General features: G+C 51.3%; 1 protein-coding gene across 19 annotated transcripts in view; it reads left to right on the top strand.

Annotated features, from left to right (window-relative positions):
- CACNA1G (calcium voltage-gated channel subunit alpha1 G) overlaps nt 1-27,487 on the top strand; it is a 145,901-nt gene that overhangs the window by 38,301 nt on the left and 80,113 nt on the right. For all 19 annotated transcript variants that reach the window (XM_027880666.1, XM_027880660.1, XM_027880662.1 and 16 more), the window contains exons 2-10: nt 6,606-6,717; nt 7,214-7,347; nt 16,705-16,802; nt 18,684-18,843; nt 20,631-20,922; nt 21,428-21,520; nt 23,117-23,927; nt 24,013-24,057; nt 25,589-25,953. In XM_027880666.1, the coding sequence (XP_027736467.1) occupies nt 6,606-6,717; nt 7,214-7,347; nt 16,705-16,802; nt 18,684-18,843; nt 20,631-20,922; nt 21,428-21,520; nt 23,117-23,927; nt 24,013-24,057; nt 25,589-25,953 (2,110 nt within the window). The remainder of the gene's footprint in view (nt 1-6,605; nt 6,718-7,213; nt 7,348-16,704; nt 16,803-18,683; nt 18,844-20,630; nt 20,923-21,427; nt 21,521-23,116; nt 23,928-24,012; nt 24,058-25,588; nt 25,954-27,487) is intronic.

The following is a 27,487-nucleotide window of genomic DNA, read 5'->3' as shown; positions in this document are numbered from 1 at the left end:
CCTGACCCATCCCGCTGGCCCAGGGCTGGGGCCATGCACTGACCCCTTTGCACCAGCCCATTTTGGGCTGTTCTTTAGGCCCCCACTCTTGATGCCACAACAGGCGTGAGGAAGAGGGAAGGACTGGGATGAGAAGCCAAAATAAATTCAGCCTGAAGTGCTTTTTTTGGACATTTTATTATTTTATTTTGTTTTTTTATTATATTTAATTTTATTTTATTGAAGCACCCGTCCTTGCAGATGCTGGTCCCAGGGCTGGGCTGCCAGTAGCCAAGCCCTCCCAGCTCAGGAGTTAATTGCAAGCTATATGTAGAGCTTTTCTTAAAAGCTCCAGCTCCTGAAGTTTGGAGATTATGCAAGTCACTCAGCTTGCAGGATTTTTTTTTTTTTATCTTCACTTTTTTCTCTCTTAAGCAATAAGATTTTAAACCCTTTTGGTTGCTGGAAGAAAAACCACCTTAAAGTAAAAATCTAAAAGGTTGCGAGGAAACAATTCCAAAACTGTAAGTAAGGCAAATAAGAATCTTGTCAGGTTTTGGTGTGGGGTTTGAGTGTTTTTGTTTTTTTTTTTTTTTGACAAAAAACCTTTTTTTATCAGTGTTCATCCCCTCTAATTATGGCATCATTCTTTGCTTCATCACCTGGATGGATGAGCAGGGCTCCTCTGCGCTGCCGAGCAAATCCTACCTCTCCCTTAGGAGGCAACTGCATCTCTGCCTGCAGCTGACAGTGCGGTTTTAAGTCTTTGGTAGAAGAATGATAAGATGATTACACCCTGAAATCCCCTTTTTTTCCTCGAGTTCTGGGCTTTACAGTCACCATTATGCTTTATGGAGCCGCTGGGGACCCCGCAGTCGCGCTGGGATGGGAGCAGAGTGCAGTGTTTCGTGGCAGAGGGAAGCAACCGCCAGTGCATCCCCTTGAACATCTGCAAGACAAAATGAATTAGAGATGACATTTCCAAAAACACTGCCATGAATAATCGCCCTGTTTTGGTTTCCCAGGTTTAATTGTGAAGCTGCATGAATTAAAATAACCTCCTGGGTCTGTCTGCGCAGGGAGGGGAGCGGTTTCGAAGAGCTGCAGAGCAGTGACGAGCCAGGGATGCTCCTGCCTGGCTTTTTCCCGGCTCAGAGCCTGCGGATGGGGGTGTGCCAGGTTCAGTGGGGTCATGCCAGCTCCTGGCAGCATGTCTTCAGGCTGCCAGCCGCGGTGACCTGGGATGGGGCAGGCGTTGGGCACGCGGTGGAAATGCTGTCTGAGCAGTGCTTGAATTTTTAAACCCCTTTGTGCAGCCCCACGGGAGGAGCCTCTCCCAGCTTTGCTTTCCAGGAATGCCCTGGCGATGGGACTCGCCTGGCACAAATCCCTGTGGACCGCGGGGCAGGAGGCCGCGCGCTCCATCGCACGTGTGGGATGAGCGTGCCGGGGCTGCCGTGCCCGCAGCGGGGTATCCATCCTGCCAGGAAAAAAGCAGCTTTCCTGCTGGTGTGGCGCCGGGATGCTGCGGGAAGGGCTGTTTACCTGCCGCATCTTCCCTGCACTCGCATTCCCTGGAGGGAGGGGAGGTACCAGGCCTGGAAAAGCATCTGGAAGGGCAAAGCCATGAGGTAGAGACTGTGTCAGAATGACAGATCCCTGCCAGCGCTCGGCTGCAAGCGAGGGAAGTGGATTCACTGGGTAGAGATGCTCTGAGAGCACCTCTGGCGTGTTGCATCCACAGAGACACAAATGCTTCCTGCAAATACTAAAAGCAAAGAACACGGGCTGGTCTAGCTTTTGAAGGAATATGGTAAGAAAAAAACAAAAAAACGAATTTAATGTCTGGGGTTTTGATGGGAATCCTATAACCTTTAACTGGGCATGACATGAAGAGCATTTTCCTGTTGGCCTGGTGGAATCAGAGATGAAGCTGGGAAGGGGTTATTATTTCCATCTGTGAGGCAGATTAATTCTAAGGACTTTTAACTTCCCTTGCAAACGGCCTAAATTAATGTTTTAGGATTTTAGTCCCTGCCTCCTCCCACCCCTCCCAAAGGCCAGACCCTGGAAGTGCCATTATGCTCCTGTCAAAGGGGCTATTTCTGGAATTGATGATATGAATGAAGACTAAAACTCCGCTCTCATTAACGTCTGCAGCTTATCCCGGTGTCACTCCTAAGCTGGTGGGACTTGGTGACACTGCAGGGGAAGGCTGTCATTTCAACCCAATTTTCACATCACATTTGCACAAAAATTTCCAGGCCTTGCCAGCGCTTTCCACACATTTGTCAAATCCCAGCCGCTGTCCCAGCAAGCGAAGGCTTCGCCTGATACAAAAGTGATGGCTGTGGGTGGTGATGGGGGACTTGGTCCTGGCTACATCCGTGATTCCTGAGTATGAACGATCACTCCTTGCCCTAAAAAACAGGCAACATAGCAGAGCCCAGTTTCACCTGGCCAGATCCTGGCAGTTTGATGCATTCCTTTGGTTGAGTTTCATTGCAGGGCACAAGCCTGTGGCCCCTGGTGCTGTAGTGCTGTCCCCCCCTTGCCTGCAGAGCCCTGCTCCCATCATGCTGGCTCTGCTTTTGGGGGGGTCCCACCCCATCTCTTGGTGATGTCAGGACGGCAGCACATTGCTTTGGAGCCAAGGCTGTGCTGGAGCTGTATAGGGAGAGCAGGAGGAGAGGTCAGGGAAGGAGAGGGATGGATGCAGGGAAGGAGCACAGGGGGAGTGGTGGGAGCTGCCTGGGGGTAGCAGAGCATCAAGGGAAGAAATAACTATTAATCCCGTGGAAGAGTGTGTGTCCCTGTAGAGCATCACCAAACGCTCCCCTCCGTACCTGGCTCTGTCACTGGTGTGGGTGCTCAGCCCCACAGGGGAAGGGACCCCCATCTCTGGGGTGAGTTGATGCTGCAGCACAGGAGTGCCTGCTCTCCCCAAGCCAAAGAGCCCACCAGGAGCAGTGTCTGTGTTTGTCAGAGAGAGCCTGGGATGCAGATGGACCGAGCATCACCCCTGCTGTCCTCTTGGGTACCGCTGCCCTCGAGCAACAGCTCCCGATTTAATTCACTTGCTGGCGAATTTGATCCAAACTTCTGCAACCAAATCACAGTGAGTGTAATGCAATCTCTCTCTCTCTTTTAATTATGTTGGGCTGGGTAGTTCTGGCTAATTGAATTTGGGGCTCTTGCCTCTTAATTATGAAAGGTCAGGTGCTGCGGAGTGCAGGCAGGTGGCACGGGGATCACTGGTGGTGGGAAGAGGCTGAGGGCTCTTGCTCTGTGCAAGGGCTCCTGTTTGTAAAAAGTGAGTGATTTTGGAGATGGTAATTTTGTGTGTGTGTGTGCTCTTTATCTTATGAATTTTAAGAGTCAGGTTAAAACAGAAGTGTTACTGTGTATTTTTGTGTGGCAGAAACAGATTTTTTTAGTTGAAAAGAATCTGTGAGCATTTTGGCTGCCTGCCTTGACCGAGTTGAGGGTAAAAAATGTGGATTTTTAAGAATGTGCCGGGGTGAGCAGGTGACCTGGAAAAGCAGGGATTCTCTGGCACCTGTGGGATTGAGTGGATTGGGTGATCACCTGATGTGTGCTCATAAACCCCATTATTAATTACTTATAGACATCAGCCCTGCTTGGTTTGAGGAGGGAGCTCCTAGCAAATATTTATCTCATGCAACAAGGGCTGTGGACTCAGCTCAGCATCGGGGTGGTAGCAGTGCCACCACTGCCCCTCTCCTCGAGCGTTTGCCTCATCTTCCTCACCTGAGCTGCTGGCCAGGGACCAGAACTGTCTCTGGTGCTTCCCAAAGCACCCTTTGCCCCTTCCCTGCCCACACCGCAGCAGCGAGAGGCGTTCAAAAAAGCACCTTCTGCTTTTGCTAATTGAAGAGTTTCCCTTTGTCAGCCTCTCAGCTCAAAGGAGGGTCGGTACAAAGCCATAGCCAGCAGCACTTTGTGTGCCTTTGAAAATCCCATTAGCAGAAGAAAGAGCTTGAAGTTTCATTCAGCTGGAAAGAAAAAAAAAAAAAAAAAGAGAGGGCAAAAAAATAAAATAACACTCCCCAACCTTCTGATCTATCAGCTGCACATTAACATACTGCCCTCGGCACCGCCGGGGTCCCTTGTCCCGGGAATATTTAATCAGGGTGAAGTGTTATATTGGACTGAAGTGTGTGTGCTTGAGGGAGTGATATGCTGATAAGTGGGTCTGTGGTTAAAGCTGGGGAAAAAACCCTTCCATCAGCAAATAACGGCCCCCCTCCCTCTCCCTCGGTCCCCCTCCTTCCCCAGGCTGTTTTCCTGCCTGCGGATGTTTGTTCCTGCAAGGGGAGCTGGGGAGAGGGGAGGGCAGGGACCAGCCCTGAGATGGGGGCACAGACAGAGCTGTAGGGGAGGGGACAGGATGGGATGGGGGGGCATTCACCATTGCCGGGGTTGGCAGCAGAGGGGGGGTCCATGCCTCTGCCAAGGTGGGGATGCTGGCCTGGGGCAGTGTGTGTTTGGGCAGGTGGGATCTGCTGGCTGCCTGCCTGCACCACAGGGACCCTCTAGGGGTACAGATCTGGCGTTGGTCCCCACATCTCCCTCCTGGCTGCACCTGGTGCCCGTGTGGTGGCGGTTTGTTGTGTCTCAGGGGCCTGTGCTTTCCTGGCTCCCCTCTGTTTGCAATCAGTCACTGGTGCCAGTGCCAGCACGCTAATGAGCATCAAGGGGCACCTAAGGCTTTGCAGACTGTGCCGTGCCAGAGGAGGACAGGGAGGCTGCCATGCTGTGCTCTTCCTCCCATTTCAGCCCCTGCCCAGCCCTCTGCGCCAGATGTGGGGCTGTGGTGAGTTTGGCTGCTTTGGGTGGGTGTTAGGGCTGTGCTGGGTCTTGGAGAGTGAGGAAGTGAGATCAGAATCACTCCAAGCTGATGTCCATCATGGTTGTGTGCCCATCTCAGCTTGCTCAGGAGTTTGCAGTCCCCAGCCAGCACCAGCAGCTGCCCACGGGGTGAGCAGGGATGGAGCACATGAGGGAGAGCCAGGCCCAGTGCAGGGTCTTGTCCACTGCCATGAAAGAATTTACATGAAGCTTTACCTGTCTGGGGAAGTATCTGTCTGTCTGCAAGTTTTGAGCCAACCAACCCCGCTGTTCCCGAGCCTCCTCTCTTCCCTGCTGCACAGCCTGTGCAGGAACACGCTCCTTCTGACACCCGTTTTGGATCCTTTGGGGTGATTTTTAGTTCTTTGTGTTCTCAAGGGCTTTGCAGTTCCTTGCTGGCAGAGCCCTGGACGTGGCTGGTCCTGCTGAGGGATTATTCCCAGTCCCCCCAGGCTGTGGAACCCTCTGGATCCCCCGCAGCTGCTGCCCCCTTCTCCGACTGCCCTCCATGCCTGCCCCCACAGGACTATATTTGGGCTAAGTATTCCAACCCATAGCCCCAACCTGACAGTTGGAATGTCTATCCTGATATCTTGTAAACATTCCTTCTGATTAAAAGATCCAGATTGCCAAGGACCAAACCGTGACTCAACCCCATGTGATTTCCCAGGAATCCGCCCAGGATGGGTGGCAGGAGCTGCCAGCTCCAGCCCCCTGTGCCCAGTGAGGAGGCACCTGCTGATTCATCCTCACCTTCTTCTTCCCCAGTGGGATAACGCTACAGCACGGGCTCCCAAACACCACCCGCTGCCGTGTTGCAGTGAAAACTCTTGTCTGACAAGGGCCAGGCTTATTTTCCTAAAGCCTGGAAGCTGCTGCTGGCACCCAGGAGGGAACATGGCCCTGCTGCCTGTGGGTTCTGGCAGTTGACGGGGTGTTTTCCATGCTAGACTGGAAGATAACCCCAGCACCACATTGAACCAGCTCTTGGATTTTCCATCTCTGTGTCCCACACAGCCGGGAGCTGTCTGGCAATTCCCCCCCTAGAAGGACACAGGAATTGGGTACCGGGTTTGAACCATCCCTATGGGGATGTGTTGCAGCACTTTATTCTGCCCCCAAAGTAACAGCACACTTTATTCTGCCCCAAAAGTAACACCATTTAACATCTGTCCCAGCAGCTCAGCTCTTTAAAATTGCTCCAAGAGGCAGCAGACAGGGTAGGGAATGGGCTGTGCTGGCCCTCACAGACTTTAAGGCTTTTAAGCAGTTCATTAATGGTTTTGGCAGTCTTAATTTGGACTGGGAATGAAAGTTCAAGCAGTGGCTTTAGGGAAATGCCCCTGGGGTAAGCTGTGACATGGTTAATAGAAATTGTAATGTTGTTAAAGTGCTTTTTCGTAAAATGCCAGGAGAGGAAATTAACGGTGTGGGGTTTTTTAGTTTCTTCTAAAAGTTGATATCGTTCATTTAATTTAATTTTTTAATCCATCACAGCAGCACTCGGCACTCTTGCTGTGCAACTTGCACTTTACAGTGGTTTTCCCATCAGCTGCAGCCACCGACGTCAGCGTGGGGAGAACACACTGTTGCTTTGCCGTGCAGGCATCTAAACGTGCAGAACCAGGTAAAGCCCAGCCTAGGGAAGCTGGCGTGCTCCTGGCCTTAGAAAGCAGGAGGAACCTTCTGATTCAGCGGTGGCTGCTCGTGGGTGCCCTTCTGGGTCTGTTGCCTCCTTGACGGGTGCCGTGCAGGTGGTTCGAGAGGGTCAGCATGCTGGTGATCCTGCTCAACTGTGTGACGCTGGGCATGTTCCACCCCTGCGAGGACATCGCCTGCGACTCGCCACGCTGCAGGATCCTCCAGGTACGGCCCCGACACTGCTGGGAGCTGAACAGCAGCCTTGGGTTCACTTGGAGCGGGAAGGACCAAGCTGAAGAGGTGGACTTGTGTCCTGGGATGGCCTTGCTGTGCTGGCTGTCCCATCAGCACTTCAAAAATGCCGATTTTGGTGTTCGGGTGCGAACATGTGGTGTCATCAGGCAAAGCCCCTGCGAGGATGTGCCAGCCCCAGCGTAGTGAAACCTTGACTGGAGTGCTTGGGAGGGGTTAACCATGTGCATCTGTATAGTGTACAGTGAAAGCAGAGCCCAAAATACACTTGTCCCTTTATCCTGGCACTGTGGGTGCTGTTGGGCTGCTTGGGTTGGGGGAGGACACAAAGCTGCTCTCAGAGCAGCCTCTGCCCAGGGATTTGACTCTTAGTGGTGCACAAGGAGACCTTGTTGGACCTGGGTCTCTTAGTTCCCTCCCCTGGTGCAAGCAAGCAGGAGCATCTCTCTTCCCTTCCTTTCTTTTGCAGAGCTTCGACGATTTCATCTTTGCCTTCTTTGCTGTGGAAATGATTGTCAAAATGATCGCACTGGGCATTTTTGGGAAGAAATGCTACCTGGGGGACACGTGGAACCGCCTGGACTTCTTCATTGTCATCGCAGGGTAAGTCTAGCATGGCAGCTCCCCCTCTTCCTGTCCCTCTCTGTTGTTATTTATGGCATGGCTGGGCAAGCAGTGGATTTGGGGGAGCAGCAGGTTTGAAGGCTGGGGGGCTGGCTGAGTGTTGGTGCCGCCAGTGTTGTCCATCCCAGCTCCCCAGCAGGGATGCAGCCACCCCTCTGGTCTTCTCTGTGGCTTGAGGTGGAGCTGATGGTCAGCTCATGGAGGGGGCAGAGCAGGGTGACAAAAGCTGTTTGTGGTGGATTTTGGCCAGCCCATGCCCTGGGGCACCTCACTGGGTGCTGGGCACTGTGCTTGGCTCTTCTCCCTCCAGCCCACTCACTGGTGGTTTTGGTTTCCATTGTTGGAGTGGGCGGTTGGAAGCAGAGAATGCTGCACCAGGAAGGATCATTCACTGAAATGTGCATGATTGCCCTCATTATTATATACCTTTTTTTTTTTTTTTTTTTGAGTGTTTTCCTTTTAGAGGCACCTGGTTTGAATTAAAGGCTCTTCCAGCACCCGAGAGTCTCCTGGCGGAGGCTGGAAATCCACATGAAAAGTCCTTGGCCACTGGCCAGAGAGCTGAGTTTCTTTGACACATGAATCTCTTGCTGGCCCTCACCTCTCTTCCCTGCCTCAGGAGCCCCAAGACTTTTGGGAAAACAGTGGGGTTTTTTTTTTCCTCTTTTGATAGAGCTAGAGATCAAATTTACTGGATTTTCCTGGAAAGGAGCAGGGGCCCTTCCCAGCTTGTTTGCCTGGTGTGGGTTTGGTGTGCCCCAAGAAGGGGGAACACCTTGGTGAGTTTTGCTTATGGTCTATCACTAGCCCCATGAGGACATGGCACACACCCTGCCAGACAGCTGAGAGAAACAAAACAGCAGTCCAGTAAAACCTATAAGGAGGTGCCAGGTCTCTCAGTGCATCCTTGACCTGAAAAATTCATTTCTGCAGAGGTCAAAATATGCAGCGAGTCTCAGACCAAAACTGATGGAGAGCAGAAAGACCAGGAGCTGTAAGTGTCCCTTTAAACACATCTTCTGCAGGAGGCCACAAGCTCCTGCTTTCCAGCTCAACCAGTCTCTGACTCCTCAGTACAGGAGGAGGCTCAATATTTCTTCCTGATGTGTCTGAGCAATGTTAAAGGTTGCAGTGATGGGACACTGGACAGGAGGTCCAATTGGCTCTGTTAGGGCTATAGACACCAGCAGCACAACCAAGGGCTGGAGCCTGCTAAGACACCCTGTGTATTCTTTGTTTCTCCTGGTTTATAATGTCTTATAGTGGAATTAGGTGTAGTGAGGAGCCCAACCCAGGCAAGGTCAAACATCCCACCTGGGGAGCCTTGGGGAGGCATGGTCATGGTTGCTGGGCTGCCCCCAGCTGCACTGCCCCAGGGTGATGCTGCCTTCCCCTCCCAGCCTGGTGCTGGCTTTGCCTGTTGAGCTTGCAAAACCTTTGCAGATAGAGTTACCCCTGATGCGCTTCTGTGGAGACCCCACTGTGATGGGACTTCACTGTGGAGTGACATCAGCAGAGACCATCCTAATTCCTATGCTGAAATATCACTGCTCTTTGCTTAGGCAAGCATCAAACCTGCCCATCTACTGCACCTGGCTGGGCTTCTGGGTGCATGAGAGGCACCTCCTTCCTAGGCAGAGCCGGTCAATGGCACCGACCCCGCCTCTGCAGCAGCTCCCCGCTCCTCCCCGGCCTGTTGGAGGCATTTGTTTGCTGCAGGGGCTTTGCAGCCCGGCAGCCTGACCCCTCTCGTGCCTCCTGCCAGGTCGGCTTTGCCTCTCGCTGAGTGATGGCTCTCTCCTTCATGTGCATGAACTGTTCCCATCTGGGTCCCGTCAAAACCAATTCGGCTGGCAAAGGATCGAACTGGATTTAAGTACAAAGCGGAGCCTCTCCTCCCCTAGTCTGCCCTTTCTCTGCTCCCTTTCATGCACTTGCTCTCTCCTCCAGTCCTAGCCTGTCCATCTGGGAGTGCTGCTTCCTGCTCATAGAATTGCTGCAGTCCTGGTGGGTCCACTGAGTGCCAGGCAAAGCCAAAGAGGCTGCAGGAGTGGGCAGCTGTTGCAGCAGAGAAAAAAGGGACTCAAGCCCAGTACTAGACTTAAGACATAGGTAAAAAACACTGTAAGGGATAACAGACAAAAGTGTTCCAAGGTCAAATCCCAATCAGATGGAGGGAAATTCCTCAGGTAACCCTTCGTGCAGCTCTGTGGTTCCTGTATAGGGCAAATTGACCCAAGGAGCACCCAACCCATAGTGCTCACAGCAGAGCATGGGAGTAAGGGATAAGCTGAGCTTGATAGGGAGGCATCTTCTGAGCAATTGTGTGGTGTCAGGAAGGGGGCCAGAGCCAACCTGGGGCCCTGGAGAGTGTGTGCCAGGGCAATCCTCAAAACCCATCTGTGTTTGCTTAGATACCAGATAAAGTGAGTTATGTTCTTATGTAGGTTTTACGTAAGAGCTTCAACCAGGTTCCCCAGTGAAATGCCAAGGGAAGAGCCTGAGGTCCTGGTGATAACAAAGCAACTCTGTTTCTGCCTTCACATTTTTTTCTCTGCCCTTTATGTGCAAGACACACAAGAAGGGGAGCAGCAGTACAGCGTGGGCTCCCCAGTGCCCAGCAGGACCCCGGGTTCCTGTTCTTCTGCTTTCCCTGCCAATTCCCTTCGCATGGGCTGCAGAAAGTGATGTCAGGGGGAGAGGAGAAGCAGCAAACTGTGCCTGTGAGACATCAGGTGTGAAAAGCATATTGTGCCAGGGGGCATGTGGGACATGCTACATGCTGGGGCTGTACATTCCTATGGGCACGGCATCCATAGAAATCCTTCCCAGCCACCACCAGTCTAGGATAGGCTTCAAAACCGCCCCCAAAACCTTCTGGTATTTCCTCCTCCCCATTCTTTGAGAACTTTCTAGACCTGACAGAGGTTATCATTGCGGATAAAGCTCTTTGTGCATCTTTGCCCCAGATCTGCCTCCTGGGAGAGTTGTTCGGGTGCCGTGCCCCCTCCTGCTGCCGGCCACTTCCATGGGATGCCATTAAGTACTTCTCTGCTCTGTTAAACTGTCCAGACCAATCTCATGAGCTCACGGAGAGTAAATGACTTCTTTGTGACAATGTAATGCAATTAGTGCTAATTGTAGAGTGTGTAATGTCTGCAACACATCTCTGTAATTACAGTAGAACTTGCTGGAGATGAGAATAGTGCTGTATTATCAAAACTCTGCTTAGGGAAACGCGCCTTTGGCTGTAGGTTACGGAGTTGCGTGGGGGAAAAGGGAGGGGAAAAAAAAAAGTTATGAATGGCATAATTGTGTTGCATTATTTTTAAAGGAGAGGATTTAGAGGTGGGGGGGAAGTTTGCTTATAAGAGAACACTTTGAAGGTTAGCAGGCATTGCAAGCAGCTCTTGCCCTCTGGACACGATTCAATGTAATTTTGACCTCTCCCAGCATAAGATGCAGATGTATTGAGCATGGATGCTTGCTTACATCCAGAAAGGTGCAGAAGTGTTTTCAGTTTAGTGCTGACAGGCTTGGGCTGGTGAACCAGGATTATGGGACGGAGATGTGCCCTGATTTGACATCTCCCTGTCCAGAATGGGACCCAGCATCCACTCTCCTCCAGGCAGGGTGCAGGGACCTCTTCTCTGCTCAGTCTATGGAGGAGGATAGCCACAGACTGAGATCTCCCTGCTGCTCAGCTGGAGTCAGCCTCAGCCCCACATTTTGCAGGACATGAGCTTGTTTGGATGTGGTGAGATAAGGACTTTCCTGAACCTCTGCATCCCTGTGGACTGAATTGGAATTTAGGCCATCCTCATTAAAAAAAAAAAAAAAAAAAAAAAAAAAAAAAAAAAAAAAAAAAAAAAAAAAAAAAAAAAGGAAAGTGTGATTTCGGGGTTATCCTGTGCAGGGCCAGGAGCTGGACTCTGATCCTTGTGATTCCCTTCCAGATCAGGAGATTTTGTGATTCTGTTCTATGAGTCTATCCCCAAAATACCAAAAATGCCCAATGGTTAATTGTTTCCCCTGGAGAGAGCTTTACACGCCCACGTTCCTGCTTCCCCCCCCACCCTGAGCAGGGCTCTGCATCATGCCCTGTTTGAGCTGTGCAGGTCTGTGGCTACTCCTGTCTCAGTCATTTGTTTGGCCAAGGCTGCGGAGTTTTGTTTGTGCTTTCCTCATTGTAACGGTAACGAGCCTCTTCAAAGACTTTGTAGGAAAGTTAAACACTTCTGGAATATTTTGCTTAGGATTGGAGAGGAGCTGGGGCTGGAGGTGGTTGGCAGGCTGCTTTATTCAAGAACAGGCACTACTCCTTTTTGCTTCCTGAACACTTCTTATGTTTGTTATGATTTTTCTCCCCCTCTGTTGAAGGTTGTATTAAACAATGAACTCCCCTGAAGCCTTCATAAACAACCTTTAAGAACGTCTTGCTCCCTCTTGGTTTTGAGTGCTGAATTTCAAGGATGAAATAGGCTGCAGAAAGCCTGCTGTGTTCACAGGTGACGGGAGAGAACGGGATGCTACATTCCTCCACTCCATCCCTGCTCCATCTAAACCTGGATGTGGGGTCTGAAAATCTCTCTAGCTCAGAAAGCAGAATGGGTCTCTGCAGGGATCTGTGATCCCATGGCTGCAGCAGGCAGAACAAGATTCCTGCTGGGTGCTCTGGGTGAAGCTTCCAGCACGTGGCCTTCACCCCACAGTGCTGGATCACTCCACAGGCAGGCAGGGCTCCTCTGGAGGGCAATTCAGCTGTATGAGGCTGATCAAGGGGCTGTTTCAACTCAAACACGGGGGAAAAAAGCGCTGGTGTGGGAGTGCCTACAGGAGCCCCTGCTGCAGCCTCCCACCGCACTGCGGGCAAAGGCTGTTCTTTCCCTGTGTATTAGTCCCTTCATCCCTTAAAAAAAAAAAAAAAAAACATATAAAACTAACAGAGAGGTAGGATAAATGTTGCTTTTTCGTCCCTTCTGCCTGTATTGTTCCCTGTCACAGGAGGGACCAGTACCTCGGGAGGTGGCAGTGAGGTGCCCTCTGCTCTGCCCGGGCACTCTGAGCACCAGGGGGTAATTGCCCGTGTAAGCAGCCGATTTGTACACGCAATTACCCGATTGTGCAGCCACAGCCACAGCTCCTTTGAGCCACAAGAAAAGCTGCACCAAACCTGCTGCCCCTCTCCTGGGCTGTCCAGGATGGATGTGAGTGTCCTGGAAGCTGGGAGCCTCTTCCCAGGTCCCACTGTGTCCTGACTAATCCCAAATTAGGTGCTTTTTTTTGCTCTGAAGTGCCAGAACAACATCAAGCCAATACTCATAATCACAAACCTCCAGGAGTTCAATATCTGGGGTTGAGCTTTGCAATTTAATGCTTAAAGTTGCTTTTGGGAGGATGAAGAGCGTTCAAGACCTGGGGACTGACGAAGCCCACGGCTGCAGATTCTTTTCGGCTCCGTGCTGCCTTCCCGCAGCCTTTGGAGCAGAGCATCCCGAGCAAGCTGCGTCCTGACTCACAGGAACCTGCTGGGTAAAAGAAGCCCCTCAGCAGCCTCCCTCACAGCTGAGCTGACTCAAGCCCACCTGTGAAAAGCCTTGGCTTTTTTTTTTAAGTTTTAGGACTTTTTAAAAAGGTATTCTTTAGTTTCTTTCAGTTATTTGGCTGAACTTGCTGCTAATTCAAAAGCCTCATTAGTCAAGTGTCCTGGTTTGGGACACGCAGTGCGACCAGACCCAGCAGGCTACGGGGTTCGTGCTCCCTCCAGTGCTATTCTTTTTCTTCTGTTCAGATTGATTAAAATGAGTATTTTTAAAATTAAGCAACACCCACGAACGCGACGAAACTCGGGAGGCTTAGAAAGCAGCCCCTGAGTGAAAGCAGAGCGCAGCCAAGCTGGCGAGAGCCAGGAGGAAATCTCATTCCAGCTTTCTGAAGACACAACGCTGCCTAAATAATTTCCCCTTGTGTTTTCCAGCACCAATGGCTTAATATCACCCACTGATGGCTGCGCTTTGCAGATAAAGGGTGTCTACATGCCCAGTTTTGGAGGCTTTTGAATGCTGAATAAATCTGAGCCTATCTCTGGCTGGCAGTGTGGTGGCTCTGTGTGGGCAGAGGGTGGGTGGCTCTCGGGGGTGGCCCTCTCTGCAGCCTTTGCTGCGTTGCCACAGGTTCCTTGTGTGACCTTGGCCACGTGCCCTGGCTGTAGAGCACCCTGAGCACCCAGCTGTGAAAGGGGAGAGTTCAAGTTTTCCTCGGAAAGCACGCTCAGCACAAACTCGCTGCATGACTCTGCTGAGTCTTCACACCATCTTCTGATTCCTGAGCGGGAGTGATCTGGGGGATGGGAGCAGAGTCAGGACTGAGAGCAGGGTGAGTTGGAGAAGTGATGCTGGCTAGGTGTGGGAAGGACTTGCTGTAATTTCTGTGCTCTGTTAGAGGCTCTCTGCATAAGCATAGCCTCTTACTCCTCCTGTGATGCCCTGAGCATCACTTCTGTGAGCCCTCTGCCTCAGGCAGGGGTGCTGCCTGGCACTGTGCACAGTAGATCCTTCCCAATGCTTTGGGTTTTATATGAAAGAAACCCCAGTGTGCTCCTAGTCTCTCTATCTCCAGGCAGAACAGGAATGAATTTCAGCTGCCTGGTCCATCCTGAGCCATCCCTTGTGCCTGTCTGCTGAGTCCTGGGAGTTTTCCTGCTTGGAGAAGCGTTTGCCAAAGGTTTGCATCAGCTCCCTCCCTGCATCCCACCACCAGCCCGTTGTACGTCTGGCTTTGCAGATGCTCCACTTTTATTCTTAGAAAGTCCTAAATATTTCCGCTTTCCTTCTGAATAACTCCAGCGATCGGGGGTTGCTGATCACTCTGACAAGCCTCAGCGTTTGCTGTGAATCCATCCTATTTAATGCTGAGTATCTTTCTGAGCCTTTAACTTGGCTGGGCACCAAGTCGGTGGCAGCGGCGTTGACAGGCATCGCGCTTTCCCCTCTGAACAGAGATGACATTTGAATTGAAGCTTCATCAGGAGCCTTTTACACTGCAGATCTCCAATGTATAAATGCTATATATGCTGCTAAATGTACCTGTCACCTCACCAGCTGGTGACATCCTGACATTTGCTCTCCCTGGGTATCTTCCCTTGCCAGGGATGTGGATTGATTCCTCCCATGCATCTGGCTGCCTTGGGAAATGACCTTAGACTGGGGACTGGTGATCTCACTGGACTCACTTCTTGGTGATTGAGTTCTACTGACATTTTTTTCTCCATTACTGGGTTCTCTCAGGGAACTGGAGCTGTTGATTACCAGCAGGTTGTGGATCCTGTAGTCTGCGTCTGGGGCTGAACTTGTGGTGCTATAATAGCAGCAGTGTTTGGAGACAGAAGCAGAACACCTGCTTGCTCTTGGTCTTAGTGTTCAAGGGTTTGCTTAAGCCTCTGGGTTGTTGTTTGACTTGTTTCTTTAAATTTGGCATTATAATCGTTCTTTAATATGTTAAATCAAAATGCATTTTACAGCACGTCCTTTGCAGATTACAAGCACACGTATCTCTGGAAGTGAGTCTGGAGCTGTCATTAATCAGAAAATGATTTCTCTTGGTGGAAATAACCATGTGCTGCTCTGAATTTTTCTGGCAGCATCTGTTTTAATAATGGATGAAAGAAAAGCTGTATGTTTGACATGGGCTTTTTTACCTGAATACAGAAATGTTCCTTTCAAACAGTGAGTGAAACTTGAGAGACATTAAATCCAGGAAAATCACTACCCCTCTCCTTAGCTTAGCCAAAGCTGGCTCGATGTGGTGAGCCTTGTGCAGCAAGGAAGGGGCAGGTTTTGTTCATTTGGGCCAGGTGGGATTTCGTGGACATGCTGCCCTCCTGTCTGGCCAGAGGCTGAGAACAAATTCCTACCATCCATATGTGCCTGTCCAACGTCCATCTTCTGGGACTGTCCCATGGCTGTGGGTGTCAGCTAAACAGAGAGGAACATGTTGATGTTATTGTTGAACCCACCACAGCACTGATAGATCCTGCAGGATTTCCAGCAGGGAGGGAGGGGGCAGCACTGGTGCCTTTGTGCAAGGTGTCAGCAAAGTCTCCTCCAAAAGCTTGATGTGTAATCAGGTGAGATTAATTCAGGCCAGGGCAAGTGTGGAGAAAGGTTGTGACTGGGAAGCAAAGAGCCTGTCTGCAGGATGGGTCTGGAAGATCTTGGTTTGTTTGGCTTTTCAGAATCGAGGCTGAGAGGAGATGTGATTTATCTTCTGTAAATACATGGGTGGGTAAACATCAGGGACAAATAACAGCTAGAGAAGCTACTTGAAAGACAGCACTGCCATAAAAATGAATAGGTATGAGCTCTTCCTGAATAAATTCAGGCTTGAAGTTAGTCTTCAAACCATCAGAGTCGGAGGGAGGGAACCACTCAGCTAGTTTTGAGATGGAACTTGATAATTTTTGGAAGAGATTAATATCCTGTGGTTGTCTGTGGCAGCAGGAGCCTGGCTGTGCAGGGAGCCCGTGGTCCTCTTGCCTTTGCCTGGCTGTGCCTCTTCAAGAATGCTTTTAGACAGAGCTCTTGGGTCTTCCCTTAACCAGAGACAAAAGTCCTGGAGGTGACGTGACTGATGGCCCTGCTGTGCTTGAGCAAAGGTGCTGTGAGAAGTGAGATGGTGCTGGGGCACCTCAGGGATTTGTAGCAGTCCAGCTGCATCCAAAGTCCTGTGAAGGTTGGACCTCCATGTCCTGAGGTGTGAAATAATCCCCTCAGACACCATGTAGGAGCACTGGGAGGTTCCTTGGTTCATCTTTGCTCTGTTTGTTATCTACAAGTGTCATCAGTTTTGGTCCCACTTGCCAATGGTCTCTGCTGGGCAGAGGTAGCAGAGCTCAGTGTCCTGTGCTGCTCATCTCCTGTGGCCCATGGAAGGGTCTGCAGCAGGGCATGCACCTCTTCTTTTCTGAGTTGCAGTGCTGCTCAGCACAATGAACTCAGATTTGTTAAGGTATTTGTAAAATTGTTGTTAAAAACAGGGCTGTCTGGAAATGGCATGCAGGAATTTTCAGAAGCTTCTGCCTGACCCTGTGCAAAAAAATAGTAATCAGACCAGATGAGAGAGAGATCTGTGGCTGTGTGAGCTGCTGTATCACATTCTCCCTCACTGACTTTATTCTGATACGCAAACAACCCTTAATTAATTCCTCTGGCAAACTTTCCTGATGGGAGAGATGCAGTAACAAGTCCCTCTGTGAGCGGTTGGCATTTAATGTTTGCTTTATAATGTTTGATAATCCAACATTTCTCCATGAGATCCTCGTGTTTGTGTCTTCCACAGGATGCTGGAGTATTCCCTGGACCTGCAGAACGTCAGCTTCTCTGCTGTCCGCACCGTCCGTGTCCTGCGGCCGCTCAGGGCCATCAACAGGGTCCCCAGTAAGTCAGATCCTTGTTCCTCCCCCTCTCTGTGTCCGTGCCCCAGAGATGGGAGGGCAAACACAGATGCTTTGATCTTGCATCACAGCTCAAGGGTTCTCCCAAGCCTGGCAGTGCTGGGTCCTGCCACCACTCCCTGAATTCCAGTGCCTGTCACTCTCCTGCTTTAAATAATATTGGTTTTGACATCTGTGGCATCAGAGATGACTCAGTGAGGTATCCAGGACTGTCCTCAGACACCTTCCTTTCTCATCTGAAGAGCGTCTGAGGATGCTGCTAAGGTGAAGGGATGCAGGTGATGGGGGTTGACTGAGCCAGCAGCCTTTGCCAGGCAGTACAGGCAGAGGGGTCTGAGCCATGCTGCTCTTGCCCTCCCTGGCCTACCCCACCCTTTTCTGGAGAAACTGGGGTGAAGAATTCTTGTCGTGCCTGGGCAAAGCCCCATGGGTGGTGCTGGGGACCCCACAGCTGATCCATACAGCCCAAACCCCCAACATCTACAAAGCAAGCCCAGGTGGGATGAGCGGTGGCTCTTCAGTCCTGGTTTATCAGCTCACAAATGAGCATCTCAGCCCCTTTTTAACAGCAGTGGGTGGCACTGCCTGCTCCTGCATGGCAGCCCAGCCCCATGCTCAGAGAGGCACTGGCCATCACAAACCAATCCCAACCCAACTGCCCCATTCCCACTGCCCTGTGCTGGGCAAATCCCAGCTCCTTCCGTCTCGGGTGCTGTGCAAACCAGCTATGTTAAGTGTAAGTACAACTGCTTTCCTGGTCCTGCAATCTTGGGCATCAAATCCAGTATTGTTTTAGCCAAATTAAATCCAAGTCTGCACTCCCCTATCTGAAGTAGCCCCATCTCTTGATGAGAACTAATCAGCTTCAGTTCTCTCTGCTGATGGTGGAGGTGCCTGGGATCTATTTATTTTGCTGCTGACTCTTGAACTTAATCTGGCTTTGCTGCTGCTGTTTCAATCATTACAGAAGCTTCAGAATCCTGTTTGCAATGGTTTTATTTTTTTTTATCCCCACTGCTGAACTGGTGGATGGCTGAATTTATCCACCACTGTCTAACTGGGGATGTAATTCACTTAATGTGTTTTGAAATCCTGGGTAATTTATCTTGGCTTCTCTGCAATGTAGTTACAGTGGGATAGAAATGTAAGGTGGGGAAAAGGAAAAAGGAGCTTTGTATGATGATCAATGCAGTAACCACAGAAAGTAATTTCAGTTAATTAGGAGTTGATGCAAGGTGTTTGTGCCCCAGTAAAGGAGTAGAAGAAAAACCCTGACAGAGGAAATGACAGCATGGGGATGAGAGGAAAAAAGTCTTTATGAAGTATCAAAGCAAAGGGTGCAACAGTAAATCTTTCTTTAAATAAAAGTCAATATAAGCAAGTGAGAGAATGCAGAACATGGGGAAAGAAGGGGAGCGACAGATGAGCAGAATATTAGAGAGATGTCAGATGAAATCAATTTTTTTGTGTGTAAATGTCAAGTTGCAGTCACCATCAATTTGTCTTTGTTACAGAACTGGCTGTTCCTGAACTTGTGAGAATTAACTGCCAGAGAGAGTCCTGTATTTTAAGGAAGAGAGGGCATTTAGGGTAGATGAGGGGAATTAGGAAGAGAAGAGAATTTTAACATATACTGAGTGGAGAAAGAAACACAATTGAGAAAAGGTATTTCAGGGGCTTTGAGGGGAAACCAGAGGGGACTGGGGAGAGCTGTAGGTGTTCACAAGCCATGTGTGAGTGATGAGGACAGTGGTGGGAAGGCAGCAGCTCTCAGTGGAAGGAAAAGTATCGCTGGAAAGGGAAAGGTCAGGAGGACGCAGCCAGAATAAGAAAATTCAGCGTGAACTTTTCCCCTTTGCCTCAGGTATGCGCATCCTGGTGACGCTTCTTTTGGACACGCTGCCCATGCTGGGGAACGTCCTCCTCCTCTGCTTCTTTGTCTTCTTCATCTTTGGCATCGTGGGAGTCCAGCTGTGGGCAGGTTTGCTCAGGAACCGGTGCTTCCTCCCTGAAAACTTCAGCATGTGAGTCTGTGTGGGCAGCACGAGTGTCTCCCCAGCCTGAGCGAGCCTGTCCCTCCAGGTGACAAAGATGTCCTCCGTTAGGAAGCCCCGCCCTTCTGTAAATGCTCCCTGATCCTAAATGCCAGCACAGCTCCTGCTTGGGCACACAGAGCAGGAACAGATCGAGCTGTAACAATTTGCCATTCGCATTTGCAGGCTGTCCTTAACCCTCAGCTACCCCTGATTGATAAAAGCCTCCAAAAAAAAAAAAACCCTGAGAATGGGAGTTCAGGCTTTCTAAATTCAGCATATCATTAACTTGTGACCTTTTCTGTTCAGGTCTGCACCCCATTCGGCAGCTGTTGAGTTTATTGGCACAGCATTTGTAGTCCCACCTGAACCCCAAGGAAAGCTGATGGAGCTACCATGCATTTTGTGATGCTTACATGCTTTTCAGTCACAGAGCAAAAGATAGTCCCCCTTTTGAACTGGTAATTTTCACAGATCCCTGAATGTTAAGGCCAAAACAACTATTGTGATTGAATGGGCACCCAGTCTCCTGGGCCAGCTAGGTTGCCAGATGTAGGAATGTTTGAACAGTGGTTGAAGTATCCATACCTGTTCTCCTACCTACCTGCTTCTTTTTCCCAGCACCTCCCTCTCTTTTAATACTTGGAAAAGGGCAGGTGACTGCAAACCTTTGGTGCCTCTGCCAAGCTCTGGCACCCCCATCACCTTTCCGTAGATTTTTGACTCTCCAGAGTTTATCTGGCTGGATTCACACCTGGGTGGAGGAGTCCTACAAGCCCAAGGCCTCTTTCTTGCCACACAGCAGGGTCATGCTGCTGCTGCTGTAGCCAGGTTGGCTTGGGTCTGGAGCTGGCATGATGCACCTCCTATCCTCTCCCAGGCGTCTCCCACTCAGCTTCCACCCCTCCTGTAGGTTATGCCCTCGAAGGGCAGCTGGGGGAGTCATTACCAGGGCAATGTTAAGTAGATGGCAGCAGAACAGGGGGACTTCACCACCGAGTAAATCCAATAGAGCCACAGGTTTGGGTGCTGTTTAATTGAGCCAGAATTCCAGGGGTTTAGATAGGCTTTGAAGGGTATTACAGGCAATTCTGCAGGAATTAACCGGGCTGAACTAGGCTTAAAAATATCTTTGCAAGCTTTAGTGGGAGTCCTGGCAGCATTAAGAAGATAGTGTGTGCAGAGCAAGGAGCCAGTTTCTGGCTGGCCATGGGTTGTTTCATCTCCCTGAAGAGCATTTGTGCCTGGTGTGCTGTGGTAAGGCCACCCTCAGAGGGAATTTAGAGCTTATCTATGGGCTGAACTGACACTGTGAAATGCACATGAAGGCCCTGTCTCTGGTTTTCAGGAATCTTGGGAGGTCCTTGTATGTAGAGTCTCCCCAAACAATTCTTAGCATCTCCAGGAGGACAGGAGATACAGGAGCTTAAAGTAACTGATATCCATCCTACTGCAGCAAAGACAGTTCAGAGAAGCCCTGTCAGGCTGAATCCTGTTCTTAGTCTCCTAAAGTCAAAGCCAGAGTGCTTCCAGATGGAGTGACTCTTCATAATGCCATCAGAGGGGTTGCTGAGCGGTCAAGTGCGCTGCCTCAGCTTCCTAAAGCCCAGTTAGGGACATCAGCTCACCCTATGGGGCTGCAGAAAGTCCAAGGGAATTCCTTTTTTTTTAAAAAAAGCTTTAATATCCAGAATAACAGGCTGTGCTGTTACAGTTGTTTCCTTGCCAGGTTGCCCACAATCAGTGCGCAAACCCCATCCCTGTCTGGACTCTTTCAGCCCCTACACAGTGGATTTGGAGCGGTACTACCAGACAGAGAACGAAGATGAAAACCCTTTCATCTGCTCCCAGCCCCGGGAGAACGGGATGCGCTACTGCCGGAGTATCCCAACGCGGAGGGAAGAGGGTCTGGAGTGCACCCTGGATTATTATTCCTACAATGACACCACCAACACGTCCTGTGTCAATTGGAACCAGTATTACACCAACTGCTCTGCCGGGGAGCACAACCCCTTCAAGGGAGCCATCAACTTCGATAACATTGGCTACGCCTGGATCGCGATATTTCAGGTGAGCCCTGTCTGCAAACTGTCACACGGTGGGCAAACAGACGGTCCTGCCCCCCAGTACATTGCCATGGGCTGTATAATTGCACTCCTGGGGGCTGCTTTGCTCCAGCAAGCACTTACTTAGTAGCGCCCAGGTGCTCAAAGTGTTATAGGCACAGTTGGATGCCTGTTTTGAAAATGCCTCCACCTCATGCGCAAGGACAAAATGCTCTGTGCGTGCAGGAAGACTTTGCTGGTGTGAGGTAGAGCCTCGAGATTGCTCTTCTCTCTGCAAAATGCAGTAGCAGCCCTTAAGTCCAGCGGGAAAAAGACTGGATTCATCCTGGGCAATTGGTAATGTGGCCATTGGCACTGGTAGGAGCAGGATTTGGCTCCTCGGCGTCTTGTACTGCACCAAGACCAGCTGTGGGGTGACAGAAATGACCCGGTCAGAAGAAAAGTTGCTCATGCACTTGGTGTTGTAACTGAGCCTTGACAGGTTTGTTTTCCCTTCCCGTTTCCACCAGGTCATCACGCTGGAAGGCTGGGTGGACATCATGTACTTTGTCATGGATGCACACTCCTTCTACAACTTCATCTACTTCATCCTCCTGATCATTGTGAGTGGCCTCAGGGGAACAGGGGGGTCCTCCTGGCATTTGGAGAGAGCAGAGTGACTCATGGGAACAGGGCAGAGAATACAGTGAATATAGAAGCTGAGGTAGCAACCAGCCTGCTGGGAGACACACAGCTTCCCTGTGGCCTTGTGCTGCAGCTGCATTTTGCTGCAAACAAGAGGAAGGGAAAGAAAGATGTGCTCAAGGTGTGGTAGATACAGTTGCTGATGCTTCTACTATTTCTCTGCTTGTGCTCCAAGGTTCTCTCTCTTACTTGCCACCTTGAATTTCAGTTTAAAAGTAGGCAAATTTCACCTGGTCAGCTTTTGAGTGCTGGAAGGGGAAGAGGCTGCCCAAAAATTGCCCCATATTGATGAACCCATCTGGCCGGGTCTTTGATGCAATGGGGAAACAGTCCCAAACTTCAGAGAGCACATTAAGAAAGGAGGGAAGAGATGACTGCCCACAGCCTACCCACACTTCACAGCATCATCTGAGACCACCCACAAAGGAGCCAACAAAGAGTTTCTGTGGGGTGGGCTCCATGTTGGGCTTCATCTGTGCAATCAGAATTGTCTTCAGTGACTGGCTGAGCTCGTTGTCTAGACTCCCTTTATCGTCAAGGGAGAAAAATAGGTGCTTTAAAGGGGTGATTCATCTCCTCTGAAGGTAGACATCCAAAATAAATTAGATGCATTGCAGACTTGATGCGCCTATTTCTCTCTTGACTCTAAAGGATCATTAGGTGCCTCACTCAGATGTAGCTAAGTGAGATGAGTCCTTTTCTTGCCATGCAATTGGACTAAGTCCAGCAAAATAGCTGCACATTGTCCATTAGGTCATTGTGGGGATTTCTGCTCCTCATCAAACCAGGACTCAAACCCTGTGGATGGTCATTTAGTCCATGATGCTTTTTCTAGTTCATCTGTTAGCTCCCCCAAAAGAGAAACAAACCCCTGCTCTCAGCATCCCTGAAATGACGGAGAGGAAGAGCAAGCAGTACTTTTCCAGATGCCGTGCGAGTAATGTTAGCAGAGTGTGATAGCCCGTTAGCACGTCAGTAATTCCCTGTGATCCAGGCTGGGCTCTGCAGAAGGCAGAACCTCATGAAAACCTGGTTGGAAAGAAAATCTCCAAGCTGTGGGTACAGACTGCTGATGCCCTTGCGTAACAGTCACCCGCAAATCCCGTTAGCAGGGGAAAGGGATCTGCTCGCAAGCTGCCCACACACTGCCAGGAAAAAAAAACGCTCCTATCAGGAAGGCTCAGTGCATTCATCGTAATGCCACTAATTGTGATAATTACAACCGCTGTCTGCGGAGAGAGAAAAACACCATCTTAAAAGAGCAAGAGCTTTTTGTCAAAATAATCTTCTCCCATCTTTGATCTCTGTCGTCCTCCATGGAGGGCTGGCGTGGGAGTCCCTGGGGTGGGAGCTCATGGGGTGAGTCAGCCCCCCCCCCGCCACGGCCTGGTGGCTCCCGCTGGGTGATGTAGGGGATGGGGCTGGCTGGGGTTTGCCCTCAGATCCTTAGGCCCTACAGGGCCATAGGGCAAGCATGGTTGCTCCAGAGTGGCTGATGGCTGCTGTCCCCTTAGGTGGGCTCCTTCTTCATGATCAACCTGTGCCTGGTGGTGATAGCGACGCAATTCTCCGAGACGAAGCAGCGCGAGAGCCAGCTGATGAAGGAGCAGCGGGTGCGCTACCTGTCCAACGCCAGCACCCTCGCCAGCTTTTCAGAGCCGGGCAGCTGCTACGACGAGCTCCTCAAGTACCTGGTTTACATCGCCCGAAAAGGCAGCAAGCAGCTCGTGAAGGCCTACCGGGCGGCAGGCGTGAGGATGGGCTTCCTCGCCAGCCCTGAGAGCAAGGCAGGGGCCGACCGGCATGCCAGGAAGCGCCGGAGCAGGAAGAGGTCCTCCGTGCACCACCTCATCCACCACCATCACCACCACCACCACCATTATCACCTGGGCAACGGGAACCTGCGGGCACCCCGTGCCAGCCCCGAGATCAGCGATGTGGAGACCAGCTCGCTCCACAACGGCACCAACCGGCTGATGCTCCCCCCGTCGGCACCCAACTCCCTTGGGGCCCCCAGTGCCTCTCCCAGCAACACTGAGTCCGTCCACAGCATCTACCACGCCGACTGCCACTTCGAGCCGGTGCGCTGCCGGTCCTCCCTCACGCAGCCAAGCCTCGGGTTGCCGAGCCCAGAGGGGATCCCCAAGAACATTGTGGGCAGCAAGGTGTACCCCACAGTGCACTCCAGTACCTCCCATGAGATGCTGAAGGAGAAGAACCTGGGGGAGGCGGCGGTGGGTGCCGGGAGCAGCACCTTGACAAGCCTGAACATCCCACCTGGGCCGTACAGCACCATGCACAAGCTGCTGGAGACACAGAGCACGGGTGAGCTGGGGGCTGGATGTCAGTCCGGGGTCACCTTGCAGAAGTACAAGCTGTGACCTAATTTTTCCTTTCTGGATTTTTGCAGGATTCTTCTCAGTCCACGTTACGGAGAAAGGTGATGGCTTTCCAGGTGAGGCAAACAGGAGTCCTCTGAGTTACCCCAATACCTCTTATAATCGAATCCAGGAGAGACGTTTCAACCTCCCAGACTTCAAACTTGCAAGAATCCAAGGGAAATGAATGTTTTCAGTGAATCCATTTTCATTCAAATCCCCATCTTGTAGGGGACTCCCAAGAGAGCTAGAAAGGGACTTTTGACAAGGGCATGTAGCGATAGAACAAAGGGGAATGGCTTTAAATTGACAGAGGGTGGGTTTAGATTAGATGTTAGGATGAAATTCTTCCCTGTGAGGGTGGTGAGGCCCTGGCACAGGTTGCCCAGAGAAGCTGTGGCTGCCCCATCCCTGGATGTGTTAAGGGCCAGGTTGGACTGGGCTTGGAGCAACCAGGGCTAGTGGAAGGTGTTCCTGCCCATGGCAGGGGGTTGGAATGAGATGATCTTTAAGGTCACTGCCAACTCAAACCATTTTCTGATTCTATAATCTCTACAACCCTCCCCAACCAAACTGTTCTGTAATATCTGGGAACACTCCCCAAATCCTTGCACTTCCAAAATCAGCCAGAGGTTGAGGATGGGCACCTTCCAGTTCTAATCCTAACACATCCCTGAGCACTGCATAGCTCTGCTCCTGTGGGCTCAGAGAGATCGAGTGTCTGCTTTGCATGAGTGCTCAAGGGCAATCACAGATAGAGAGTATTAAAATGTGCTCGGGAAGCCCTTAAGAGTCAGACACCAAATACAGCTTTCCTGGATCAGGGATTTCACACCTTCACCACAAGATTCTCTTTCCCCCTCCACATCCTGAGGTTTGGGAGTTTGAGCCAGTCTAGTCCAAACACTTTCAACCTCCAAGAAGTGTTTCTGGGCAAGCTTTCTGAGACAGTTAATGCCTCTTCCACCCCACTGCAGTGGCATTTACCTTTCGAGCTCAGATCTGTGCAGGGAAGAGACCAAGTCTTGCCCCCAGCCCAGTTCTGCACAGAGAGTAAACAGACAGAGCTGGGCTCTGAGTTGGTTTAGCACTGGGTTTGCATTTACACTGCTGTGCAGCAGATAGCCAGCTGGCGGAAATTTTGGGGAATATCCTGCTGGTATTTTCACCCAGGAGACACCTGGCAGCTGCCATTGTGGACAGTGTGTAGAGAGGGAAGCTGGTGATTTCGGAGCATCAGCAAACAGTGGGAGCAGGAAAGGAGGCTGCTGGCAGCAGCTCTCCCAGTAATTTCAGCCTGGAGCCTGCCAGGGCCAGGGGAGCCACTGCTTCCTCCTACCTGTAATGGTCAGAGGTGTAACGAGGTGGGCTAGGGGTCCTGGACTGGAGTGGTGTCTGCCTGGGGGCAACAAAGAGGGCTTCATAACTGGGGAAAAAGGCATTGTGGAGGCCAGGTTTTAACCCAGCAGGAGCCCTTTTCCCGTTAGGAAATACCTGTCCTGTCAAGGGCGACAGCTTGGTGCTAACGGGGACTGGGGGTTGCTTCTGTGGCTGCCCGCAGCCCTCTGTCCCGGCTGACGGGCTGCCCTTTCCCTGCTGGCATTTCAGGTCCCTGCCAAAGCTCCTGCAAGATCTCCAGCCCCTGCACCAAGCTGGATGGTGGCTCCTGCAACCCTGAGAGCTGCCCTTACTGCCTCACAGCGCTGGCAGGCGAGACCGAGCTGTCGGACAACGAGACGGCCGACTCAGACAGCGAGGGGGTTTACGAGTTCACGCAGGATGCCCACTACAACGACCAGCGGGACCCTCAGAGGGGCAGGGCCCGGGCCAGGAGGGCCAGCCGGGTGCTGGCCTTCTGGCACGTGGTGTGCGAGACCTTCCGCAAGATCGTGGACAGCAAATATTTCGGCCGTGGGATCATGGTGGCCATTCTCATCAACACGCTCAGCATGGGGATCGAGTACCACGAGCAGGTGGGTGCTGCCCTGGCGGCTCCTGGCGCTGCGGGGGTGTGGGGGGTTTAACAGATCACAATCTGGCTGCTGGCGGGATGTTTTGGGGTGAGAGGTGTTGGAATGCCCTGGGAAGGGTCCCAGGATAGAGCAAAGCAGGCTTTTTTCCTCTGAGCCTGCTTCCAGCTTGCAGCAATCACCTTGACTGGTACCTGGCTATGTGAGCTCCTGCATCCCAGCCCTGCCAGGGATGCTCAGCGCTGTGGCCAAGACCAGGCAGCACCAGGTGTAACCAGGTTCTGTGGTGAGGGGAGCAAGGAGAGGGAGCAACCATTTGCCAGCGGGTCAGTGCCAGCCCAGCAGTGCTTTGCCCCCCCTGTGGGCTCCGGGGTCGCTGCAGCTGCAGGCAGGGAAGTCTATTGAATTTGCACTCCCTGGAGAGGAGGTAACAAATGGCTTTACCTCGCCGGTGAACGCTCCAGCAGCAGCACGCCGAGTCCAAAATAGACTCATCACTGGCTATTCCTCCGCTCGATTATCTGAGTCCTTGCAGGCAAGAGGCTGCCTCTGCTCCAGCCTCTTGCACGCCTGTCACCTAGCACAGCTTTCCCTATATATAGTCATTAAGAGAAAGGAGTTGCCACGTTCCTCTTGAAATGGCTCCATAAGGATGACAAGAGCTCTGCTTTGAAAGAGGCTTTGCATGCTCTGGCCTCACGCGGGTTTTGTGGCTGCTGCTGGGGCTCGCCTGGCACGGCGCCCTCGTCCTGCCTCAGGCACGACGTGTCTTGGGGCTGCAGGTGCGCGATTTGTTTGGGGTGAAGAGTTTATTAGTGGAGATGTTGAGATGCTGCAAAACCTTGTCATAGACCCCTCCAATACTTGAGGGCTGCCAGCATTGTCCTTCTCCTAGGATGCCAGAGCTCTTCGCTCCCAGACAGACACAGCTCCCCCAGTCCCCAGCACCAGTCTTGGCTGGAAAGTCGTTGCATCTCAAGTTGTGGCTGTTCACTTTTGTCCCTTCCTGGCATATTTCGTGTTTGCGGAGTCGCTCACAGTTGCGCACAGAGGTGTTTCTCCCACAGCTCCCAGTGGCAGAGGTGGTGACTGCAGATCTGCTCCAAATTCCCCTGTCCTCCTGTGGCATTAATGCCTCAGTGACCAAACATTGGGGCGATGTGGCTGTGCTAAATGTGTTCCTTTGAGCCAGCAGCTTCCCCCTGATGCCCTGATGCAGTCTGGCTGTCTAAGTGTTGTTTTCAGTACACATTAAACAGCAAAGCGCTCCAAAATCCTGCAGGTTTCACCTTCATCTGCTGCCCTTGGTGGGAGCTCTGCGGGGAAGCTTGAGTGATTCCACCTTTATTTAATAATCTCAGGAAGATCATCTCTGAAGGCGCTGGGGGGAGGTGGCTCGCAGAAATGAATAAACAATTATATTCTTCCTTTGGCTGAAAGGTGAAAGCAAATCCGCCGTGTCTTTGCTGTGGCTGTCCAAGGGGCAGGTTGTCAAGGCTTGTTGCCCTTTGCCAGGAGCATCTTTGGGAGATGCTGG

Source organism: Empidonax traillii, unplaced genomic scaffold (genome assembly GCF_003031625.1).
Source record: "Empidonax traillii isolate 1590-97213 ecotype Southwest subspecies unplaced genomic scaffold, ASM303162v1 scaffold73:size1297144, whole genome shotgun sequence".
NCBI classification, from domain to species: domain Eukaryota; kingdom Metazoa; phylum Chordata; class Aves; order Passeriformes; family Tyrannidae; genus Empidonax; species Empidonax traillii.
The sequence above is the reverse complement of the archived record's forward strand: the minus strand, read 5'-3'. Positions and strand labels throughout refer to the sequence as shown.